Source organism: Triturus cristatus, chromosome 2_1, assembly GCF_964204655.1.
Source record: "Triturus cristatus chromosome 2_1, aTriCri1.1, whole genome shotgun sequence".
Classification (NCBI taxonomy): Eukaryota; Metazoa; Chordata; class Amphibia; order Caudata; family Salamandridae; genus Triturus; species Triturus cristatus.
In genome coordinates this window covers 571,658,961-571,670,180 of record NC_140581.1, presented here as the reverse complement: position 1 = coordinate 571,670,180, position 11,220 = coordinate 571,658,961, and the positions used below count along the sequence as shown (strand labels likewise).

The 11,220-nt window shown below is 49.7% G+C and overlaps 1 protein-coding gene across 1 annotated transcript in view; it reads left to right on the top strand.

Annotated features, from left to right (window-relative positions):
* The first annotated feature begins 539 nt into the window (after positions 1-539).
* The window catches only part of LOC146865639 (uncharacterized), a 182,612-nt gene continuing 171,931 nt past the window's right edge, over positions 540-11,220 (top strand). Inside the window, exon 1 of the mRNA XM_085640177.1 lies at positions 540-668. Within this exon, the coding sequence (XP_085496303.1) occupies positions 540-668 (129 nt within the window). The remainder of the gene's footprint in view (positions 669-11,220) is intronic.

Sequence of the window (11,220 nt, the reverse complement as noted above, 5' to 3'; positions counted from 1 at the left end):
GAATGTTATAAATTAGGTTTCAAAGGACTGAGTCAACCTTCCATAACCACAAAGTAACTTTGCACTTGGTCACCGATCAATAGTGTAGAAAACTCCCTCGGCAAAGTACAATAGGAAAAGAATAACATAAATCCAGAGTTTAGGATTGTAAAACATCTAAGAACAGGTAACTAGCTGCGAAAAGTGTAAATTACACCAAACCAGCACATTCGTGAGTCCTTAAAAAAGAAATTGATTGTACAGAATATTCAAATCTTTAAAAAGATAAATTTTTTGTACAGCACGTTGAAATCACCCACTGAACTCTAACACTCTTTTAGAAAAAGACTGTCGCAGACAACTTACAGCGCAGGGGGTCTCAACAAAACGGATTCAATGCGTCATTCTTAATTAAGTAGAAGGCATTCACTCCCAAAAGAAAATTGTGCTTTATGAGCCAGTTGGACAGGTCCTATCATGCGCAGGTCATAAAGGGAATATCACCTAAGCACAGCCATGGCGCAAATGTTGCAGCATTTGCGTGGACTGGTATTAAACGCATGCGTTTAAACAAAAGATGGTGGAAGCCCCCTCCCATCGGCATTAACGTCTACGCCCTGAAGCAGTCAAAGCATAATCTACGGAGGGAGCGCAGCAAATCGAGATATCAGTCTGGCGTAAAGTCATGGGTGAGCACTCCTGCTATGGGCTGCAAGAGATCGCTTCATTACACGTCACGTGACATGTAATCTATGTTCGGTGATAGTGAAATGCGCGAAGTTGAAGGGCCAGGAAAAGAAATCTGAAAAATGCCTGATTTCATGACTGAAACAGCCCAGCAAGTTCTCATTAGTACAACTCACTAATCACTCAGCACATGGCCCCAGTAACTAGAACTTAAAAGTTGGTCTGTGATTCACTGTAAAAATATTATTTCGCTTATATTCATGGACTTTAAAAAAAAAAAGCATGCAGGTCGTATTAAAAACTTACCAGCGTTGCACCACCTTTCCGTGTAACAATGTCTTCTTATTTTCGTAAAAATGGTGTCGTTACCGAGAAACCATTCCTTGCAGCAGGATTCCCCGTGTCCTTTTAGCATTTATCCACTTTCGCTCGTGGCACACACGAAATGTAAACTTCTTCTCCAGGCGGCAGAACACGCTGGTATATACTAAATATGTGTATGTCCTCGTGGCGTTAAACACAGTAGTTCCTTATCGCGCGCTTGTTAGCTTGTCCAATCTATAGCAATCACTGGGGTCCCAGGGGCTGAAAGACACAGGACGCAGGCAAAAGGGAAGGAACAGCTGAAGAAAGATCGATACTGCGCTGTGAAACAAGGAGTCGAGGCTATTTACTTTTCATTGATCTGATGATGCAGGAGAAACACCTCAGTCAGGCATTAAATTGAGGGAATACGTCTTCCATATTATTTCACTCGAAGGTCAGGAAAGAGCCAACAAAATAAATTAGGACAAACAGAAACGAATCACAGGACCACAACAAACTATTAATCATCATTATAAAGATCCGTTGAATCGTCATTGACTTCTGAGCAAGGTAAGGAACGCCCCGGGCGCAGGCTGACAGCTGTTTCTGTTGTCTCAAGTGATCTCTACGCACGGTGTAGAGCATTAGCGCCCTACATGGGATGCCCAGATTGGCTCAAGCAAGCCCAATGTTTACAGAGCTGGCGCTAATTACTGACGCTCCGCGTTCTAGATTCATCCTGAGCGTGAAGCAGGACCATAGAGCAGCCAGGGACTGATGGCTTTTTAGTCGGCTTGTGTTTGGTGAGATAAGGGGACAGGTGCTAATACCCTAATTGCTTACAAAATATTGTCAGTTAGCTGTACATTTCTCTTCCCTTCACTATGCACAGCCGCCTTTGACTCAGCCCTTAGTTTTTGGTGGGCAATTAACAGTGATTAATACTCTCTGAAGGGTACTAGATAAAGGTAGGTATCAAAGCAGTAGGTCATAAAGCTTCGGTATGTTTTTGTGAAAATAGGGGTTCCTATTATGCTAATCACAATCTAAGATGACTCACTGCTTTGCACAAGTAAGCCACCTTCAGAACACACTGCAATTATGAAGATTAACTGAAATCTGTTTATTTTGGTGGTTGAGGCATGTAAATACTTTGTCAAGGTTCAGAGAGGAAGGGCAAGGTACTGTGTATCTGGGCAAAAATTTCTGGTGTGATTTATCCCTAATTTTTGCCCAGTTTATTTTGCTGGACTTAAAACTCTGTGTACTTTACCCCCTGATAAACAGTAGTAAACTGCTTTTGATCCTTCTTTAACCACTGTTCAATTAGCTTACCCCTGATTGACATGTTTTTCTCTTCTACAGGTCCCTGGCATATGGTATAGAAAATGCATCCATGGCCTGAAAAGTAAATGCCACCTGTGAACTGCAGCACCTGTGGTGTCACTCACAGAGTTGGCTTGTAAAAATTAGCTTCATGTCTACCATGTGTATCCTGACTGTAGCAGCCTAAAACCTGCTTTCAAACCTGTCAAAATAGCTCTTCCTGAAAGGCGGGTAACCATGGTTTTGAATATTTATAAGTCATCCTCAAGTACACCTTGTTGCCCACAAGATAGGTTGTGTGATATTTAAACTTGAAACATGAGCAAAATTCAAGTTGTTATTTTTCACTGGTGACTAGCCCCCAAAAGCTATATTCACTGGCAGTCCTGTAGTTGGATCCTCAATCACCAAAAATGCATATCATAAACTTTAATCTGTAATTTTTGACAGCAAATAGATAGAACAGTCATTCAAAGTATTTTTTTTAAATCTATTAAAATCCGATTCCTTGGTGAAGTCAGATTTTTATTAAATATATGGGAACATTAACTTTTAAAATGTTCTACTTTTCCTGCCTGAGTCCCAGTTGGACTAATCAGCATTAGCCCGTGGCAACTGGCTTGCTAGTACTTCTTTGACAATGAGGTGGTAAATTGCTCTCACAGTCATGGTACAGACTGATGTTTTTTTCTTTTCCTGGCAGGAAGGACAGTTTGGATGTGCTCAGGCACTTAATTATCCAGAAAGGGACTGTTGGAATTGGCCCTTTTTGTAGGGTCATCCCTAAACTTTTTGCCTTCCTCCTGTATTTTTCTGACCTGTTGTTGGCTGTTTTATGACTCTGGGCACCTTACCACTGCTGATCAGTGCTAAGGTGCATATGCTCTCCCTATGGTAAAATGTTGACATTGATTGGTTTCCATGTTTGGCTTATTTGGTTTACTATCAGCCCCTAGTAAAGTGCACCAGGAGTGCCAGGGCTTGTAAATACAAATGCTGCTGGTGGGCTTGCAGCACTGGTTGTGCCACCCACAGAAGCGGCCTAGTAAAATGTGTCTAGGGTCTGCCACTGCAGAAACTGCGTGCAGTCTGGTACTGTCGCGCTGACTGCGCAAGTGCACCCACTTGCCAGTCCCTAAACCTTCACTTAACTACATCTTAGTCACCCCTCTGGTAGGCCCAAGGGCAGGGTGCATTGTAGGTATAAGGTAGGACATGCCCTGATGTGTGTGGCATGTCCTAATAGTGAATTACAGCCATTTTCGTTTTTCACTATTGAAGGCTACCTGCTCTCCATAGGCCAGAATGGGCTGCTGGAATTACTACACGCTGTAATCCCAGTGGACTCATAGAGCATGGTAGAAAGTCAAGTTTAGTATGCCTGAACTCAGAATAATAAAATACTTCTTTTAGTAAAGTTTATTTTAATATCCTGTGTTTGTGAATACTACTTTTAGAAAGTTAGTATTTACTGACCTGGCCATTTCAGTCCGCCTCTGCTGTGTGTGTGTGTTCTGCCTAGTAACAGTAAAGGAGCAGGGCTGGGGAATTCCAGGAGATAGGCTGGCTGCCAGGTGGTGGGTAGAGAGATTACACCAGGATGGGTGGGAGGAGTACACCTTTGACACTGAATAGACCTGTGCTCTGCCTCTACAATGCCGGCTCCGCCCCCTGTGGAGCGGCTGATGTATCTGCCCTGCTGCTGAAAGGAAAGAGCAGAGTCACCACAACAAAGTGCTCCAAAACTGGACTGAGCCAGCCCCCTGGCGACAAAGAACAAAAGAATTGTGCTACAAAAGAAGGAGCCCTGCTCCTAAGAAATCAGATCCTGTTTGCGCCAAGAAGAAACTCTGCCTGAAGGAGAAGGACCTGGAGAAGCTGAAGGAGGAATACTGTCTCTCTGCCTGAGAGACTGGCCTGCAGTGGGTGCCTGTCTGCTGGAAGGAGAGGAAAAGACTAAAAGAAAAAGACTTTGATTCAACTTGTGCTTTTAAAACAATCTCCAAGGGCTTGCTTGTGAACTTGGCCCCTGATCTGCGCCCCAGGAACAGTGGGCGCTACTTTTCCCCCAGAGGAGGAGAAGCTGCTGGAAGCGATCCTGTGACGCTGACCCCCAGAGAACCTGTGTGCCCCTCTCTCTTTCCAAGCACCGCGACATCTGCCACCTGGGGCAACCACGAGCACCGCAAGGACCTGTCCACTCGGTCCGAGCACCGCAAGTACCTGCCCCTCCGAGCCGTAGCTCGCAACGCGAGGAAAAGAACCTGACCGTCTAAGCACCGAGCCTCTGCGACCCTGTGCCGCCGAGATCACCGCGAGGACCTACGACGCACTGGTGATCCCCTGGAAAGCCGATCACGCTGCAACGCGCTGGGAATCGCCCCGAGCTGCCCTCCCTTCCTCTGAGCACTGTCGTGTGACTGGGACCATCCTCGAGTGTTCCACGAAGCACCGCCGCCCTCTGACTGCGAGGGACGAAAACGCGACATGGGACCCCTCTTTGTGGACCCCCGAGGCCGCAGTGGACATTCCCCTTCGCTGGTAGGCTGAGCCATCGGAGAAGTGCCCCCACGAAGCATCGTCGTCCACGGAGGAGCCAGGACCAGGACGCGATGTGGGACACTCCTGGAAGGCGTCTGCAAGCCTTCGCGAACATTGCCCCCGAAAGAATTAAGGTATTTGACACTTGCGCACCGTAGTACAGCCCGTACTTGCCTTGTACGAGCTGAGCCTGCTCTACCGTCTGTGTGCGGCGTGTCCCTGCCTTTGTACAGCCCGTACGGAGCAAAACCCATTGCCGGCGCTCACGCGGGAAGCGTGGGATTTGGCACAAGACGTCCCCGAACGTGTACGACGCGTACCTACGAAGGTACGGTCTGTACTGTTCGAGTCCGGCATACGCGTACTCACGCGGGAAGCGTGAGGAACGGCATGGCGCGTCCAGATAGCGCTACGAAGCGTACAAATACCCCAAAGAAGCTATTTTAAGTCTAATTTCGCCCTTGTAACATCTGTGGACTGCCTGAAAAGCATTTGAAAGTAACTGGAACATTATTTGAACAAGAGAACTGTATTTTTGCAACCTGCCTAAAGAGACCTTATATATAAAGAACTTTATTTTACTATAAATACAGACTTGTGTCTTTGTGCGGTGGGGTGGTGATTATTGTGTGGGATACCTTGAATGCTTAACCTAATGCCCTCTGGAAATCTAGCCTGACTGCTCGCGCCACGTTACCTAGAGGGTGAGCAGGGGTTATTTTTAAAGAGGTAATCCTACGCCCTGACTTAGAGGAAAGGGTCCCTGCTTGTCGCAAGTGCATACCTGCGCCAACCAGAGACCCCGGATTCTAACATTGGTGGCAGCGGTGGATTTTACGGATTTGCGTTCTGGGTGTCTGCGCAGTGATTACTAACCATTGCACAGTGAGGACAGTCCAGTAGCTTGAGCCACAGAACTTTATTTTGCTTGCCAAGAAAGAAGATCCCTTGTGTTTGGAGTCATGCCTTGCCCAAACAGCATTGAGAAACCAATCTCTGAAACCTCTGAAATCCTAGGAATGGAATGGGAGGCGTCAAAACTGGACATCTACAAGAGAACTGAACTCAAGTACTTCTGCAGGAAGCTCAAGGTTCCACATGCAGGATGCAAAAACAAATCAGATCTCTACAAGGCGCTCAAAGCCTGGATTGAATCAAGGGGTGCAACTAAGGAAGTTACACCATTGAAACCAGCGGAGAGCGTTCACAGTTTTGGCAGAGGCCTGTCGCCAGAGGAGCTGGCAGACAGACAGGCCACCAGGGATCATGAGATAACATTTGCAAAGCTGGAATTAGAAAGCCAATTGGAGCTAGAAAGCAAAAAGCTGGCTCTGGAAGAAAAGAAAAGGGCTCTTTAAGAAAGAAAGATTCAGATGGAGCATGACTTCATAATGAAGAAATATGATATGGAGCTCGAGAGGCTCGAGGCCAGGAGTGTCTCAGCCCAGCAACAAGAAATTTGTGTAGCTCAGAGATTGAGCTTTGCTGAGTGGGAGGAGGAATCCAGCTCAGATGGTGGCAGCAAGATTGAATTTTCTAGTGCTGAGAGAGTAGTACGCACACCCAGAGATATGGCGCCTGACTTGAAGGAGGGGGTTAACATACACCAGGAGGTTCAAGGGCCTGAGGTAGCTCCAGTAGTGCGCAGTATCCCTGAAGGGAATAGGGTAACTGGCGCAGGGGTTCATGGTCCTAGTGGTGGGAGGGACACTCTACTTACTCTAGCTGAGAGGTGCAGGGAAAGGGGTTCCCCCAAACTTGAAGTCCTGGTGGGTGAGTGTGAAGACCGCCCAGAAGAGTGTGGGTTGTGTGACAGAGACAGTCAGATACTGTCTTGCAGGTCTCAGGAGAGTGGTGTGGAGTACGTGTGTGAGGCACTGGATGGTAAGGTGAAGGATAGTTTGGTTAACCCTGCTAGGGGGCTGTGTGATCCAATTGTGGGAGAGCATATTGTAAGTCCCTGTGTTCCAGAGCTATGCCAACACCTGTGTGAGGGTGAGTTCTCTGACCGCAGAGAGCTCACATTGGAGGCAGACCTTTTGGTGGAGTCCAGAGGGTCTGGAAAGGCATTGGGGAGTGATCCAGAGAGGAATGGTTCAGGAATCTAAAAACCCAGTGTGGTGGAAGTGGCTCAGAGTAGCCCAGCTAGGTCCTGTAGTAGTGAGAGGGGTGTAGGGCCTCACGTCCTGTCTTTAAGGGGAAGGAGTGAGAATGGGTTATGTCCCGGTAGTGCCCAACCTCAGTCTCAGAGCCTGGATGGTTCTTTAAGGGAACACCAGGTGGGGAGCCTAGTCTGTCCTGAGGGGCTGCCCGTTGTGCGGGATCCCCTAGTGTCTGGTGAACGGGGAGTGTCTGTAAGCAGGCCTCCCTCAGTTCTGGTGTCTGGCAGTACCGCTCCAGTTGGGAGGGTGCAGAAGTCCAGATTGAGGGGTGAGAAGGGAAAGAGTCCCCAGTGGAAAAACCAGTGGGTCAGGGGCCAGCCAGAAGGGCTGCGTCACCAGTGAATGACCATGGTGACACCACTTCTGTCTTGGGGGATCTTCAGGCACTGTCAGATGGACAGGGGTCGGGAGGTCAGCGCCAGGCAGACTGTCACACGACACATGAGTTATGTGTCACCCTCAGGGGGGGCATGCGTGCTCCCCAGGAAGTCCTGGTGCGCCAGGCGAGCATTCAACCGCATGGGTTGGTCCCAGGGTTGGGAAGCCAGGTTCAGGTGTTGTCTGACCTGGAGGGTGGGACCACTGTAATCAGTGTCCTGACCCATGTTGCTTCTAGGGGTACCACGCCAGTTGGGAGTGGGCAGTACTCTGGAAGGGGGTGCAGAGGGAGGGAGTCCTCGCCTCTGACCCTGGCTCATCTGAAGGGTTTAGACCCTAGGTTGGAAGGCCAGGTTCAGGGTGTCCCCCCTGACCTGGACGCCCAGTCGCAGGATAGAACCCCTGAACTGGTGGGCGAATTGCGCAGGACACCTGCCCCAGGTGCCCTGGCAATTCTGGAAGGGGGTACCACTCCAGGTGGGAGGGTACAGAGCCCCAAGGAGGAGGACCGGCTGTGGGAGGGGCCACCCCAGTCTTTAGTCCAGCCGCCGGGTACAGTCCTGGGGCTGGTGGGTCAGTGCCAGGATGTCATACCTTACCTGACAGGAGGGAAAATGGACAACGGGTGCCAAGCACCTGGGGCTACTGCCCCCCGCTCCCTGGGGCCACAAAGGTTTGAGAGCCCTGAGAGGCATACGGCCTGGGTCTCATCCCTGACTACTGTCAGTGGCCACTGTAGCATTTTGCTGTCTGCCTGTTGGGACACACCATTGGGCCAGTTAAGGTTAGGTGTTGCACAGGTGGTGTCCCCAGGGGAGGAGAAGGGTTCCCCATGGATTGGCTTGGTGGGCCCTGAGAGTATGGATAGAGGGAATGCAATAGGTTCAGATTGGCATAGAACTGGAGTCTGCCCCTGCAGTTGCGGGCCAGGTCCTTGTTCTATCGCCCCAAGCATGGAAGACCATCATGGTGGTGATTGGTTTACCCTGCGTTTTGGCTGGAAGGGGGTTGTGTTGGACTTGGCCCTTTTTGCAGGGTCATCCCTAAACTTTTTGCCTTCCTCCTGTATTTTTCTGACCTGTTGTTGGCTGTTTTATGACTCTGGGCACCTTACCACTGCTGATCAGTGCTAAGGTGCATATGCTCTCCCTATGGTAAAATGTTGACATTGATTGGTTTCCATGTTTGGCTTATTTGGTTTACTATCAGCCCCTAGTAAAGTGCACCAGGAGTGCCAGGGCTTGTAAATACAAATGCTGCTGGTGGGCTTGCAGCACTGGTTGTCCCACCCACAGAAGCGGCCTAGTAAAATGTGTCTAGGGTCTGCCACTGCAGAACCTGCGTGCAGTCTGGTACTGTCGCGCTGACTGCGCAAGTGCACCCACTTGCCAGTCCCTAAACCTTCACTTAACTACATATTAGTCACCCCTCTGGTAGGCCCAAGGGCAGGGTGCATTGTAGGTATAAGGTAGGACATGCCCTGATGTGTGTGGCATGTCCTAATAGTGAATTACAGCCATTTTCGTTTTTCACTATTGAAGGCTGCCTGCTCTCCATAGGCCAGAATGGGCTGCTGGAATTACTACACGCTGTAATCCCAGTGGACTCATAGAGCATGGTAGAAAGTCAAGTTTAGTATGCCTGAACTCAGAATAATAAAATACTTCTTTTAGTAAAGTTTATTTTAATATCCTGTGTTTGTGAATACTACTTTTAGAAAGTTAGTATTTACTGACCTGGCCATTTCAGTCTGCCTCTGCTGTGTGTGTGTGTTCTGCCTAGTAACAGTAAAGGAGCAGGGCTGGGGAATTCCAGGAGACAGGCTGGCTGCCAGGTGGTGGGTAGAGAGATTACACCAGGATGGGTGGGAGGAGTACACCTTTGACTCTGAATAGACCTGTGCTCTGCCTCCACAATGCCGGCTCCGCCCCCTGTGGAGCGGCTGATGTCTCTGCCCTGCTGCTGAAAGGAAAGAGCAGAGTCACCACAACAAAGTGCTCCAAAACTGGACTGAGCCAGGTGTTATGATTTACACTGCTGGAATTGAATGTGCACTGTGGAATCTTCTCCATGACCAGGCCCAGGCCTCCTGGCGACAAAGAACAAAAGAATTGTGCTATAAAAGAAGGAGCCCTGCTCCTAAGAAATCAGATCCTGTTTGCGCCAAGAAGAAACTCTGCCTGAAGGAGAAGTACCTGGAGAAGCTGAAGGAGGAATACTTTCTCTCTGCCTGAGAGACTGGCCTGCAGTGGGTGCCTGTCTGCTGGAAGGAGAAGAAAAGACTAAAAGAAAAAGACTTTGATTCAACTTGTGCTTTTAAAACAATCTCCAAGGGCTAGCTTGTGAACTTGCCCCCTGATCTGCGCCCCAGGAAGAGTGGGCGCTACCTTTCCCCCAGAGGAGGAGAAGCTGCTGGAAGCGATCCTGTGACGCTGACCCCCAAAGAACCTGTGTGCCCCTCTCTCTTTCCAAGCACCGCGACATCTGCCACCTGGGGCAACCACGAGCACCGCAAGGACCTGTCCACCTGGTCCGAGCACCGCAAGTACCTGCCCCTCCGAGCTGTAGCTCGCAACGCGAGGAAAAGAACCTGACCGTCTAAGCACCGAGCCTCTGCGACCCTGTGCCGCTGAGATCACCGCGAGGACCTACGACGCACTGGTGATCCCCTGGAAAGCCGATCGCACTGGAATGCGCTGGGAATCGCCCCCGAGCTGCCCTCCCTTCCTCTGAGCACTGTTGTGTGGCTGGGACCATCCTCGAGTGTTCCACGAAGCACCACCGCTCTCTGACTGCGAGGGACGACAACGCGACGTGGGACCCCTCTTTGTGGACCCCCGAGGCCGCAGTGGACATTCCCCTTCACTGGTAGGCTGAGCCGTCGGACAAGTGCCACCACGAAGCATCGTCGTCCACGGAGGAACTGGGACCAGGACGCGACGTGGGACACTCCTGGACGGCGTCTGCAAGCCTTCGCGAACATTGCCCCCGAAAGAATTAAGGTATTTGACACTTGCGCACCGTAGTACGGCCCGTACTTGCCTTGTACAAGCCGAGCCTGCTCTACCGTCTGTGTGCGGCGCGTCCCTGCCTCTGTACGGCCCGTACGGAGCAAAACCCATTGCCGGCGCTCACGCGGGAAGCGTGGAATTTGGCACGAGACGTCCCCGAATGTGTACGATGCGTACCTACGAAGGTACGGTCCGTACGGTTCGAGTCCGGCATACGCGTACTCACGCGGGAAGCGTGAGGAACGGCACGACGCATCAAGATAGCGCTACGAAGCGTACAAATACCCCAAAGAAGCTATTTTAAGTCTGATTTCGCCCTTGTAACATCTGTGGACTGCCTGAAAAGCATTTGAAAGTAACTGGAACATTATTTGAACAAGAGAACTGTATTTTTGCAACCTGCCTAAAGAGACCTTATATATAAAGAACTTTATTTTACTATAAATACAGCCTTGTGTCTTTGTGTGGTGGGGTGGTGATTATTGTGTGGGATACCTTGAATGCTTAACCTAATGCCCTCTGGAAATCTAGCCTGACTGCTCGCGCCACGTTACCTAGAGGGTGAGCAGGGGTTATTTTTAAAGAGGTAATCCTACTCCCTGACTTAGAGGAAAGGGTCCCTGCTTGTCGCAAGTGCATACCTGCGCCAACCAGAGACCCCGGATTCTAACAGGGACCACGATGAGGTCTTTCACAGCAGATGTAAAGAGAGACCTGGAGGAATGCAAGTCGTTTTTCCCAGTCCTACATTATCCAGGATAACTACAAACACTATGGCAGGGAAATTTCCCCAAAATCAGTTTAGAGTAAACAAAGGGGGGCCTGCCTAC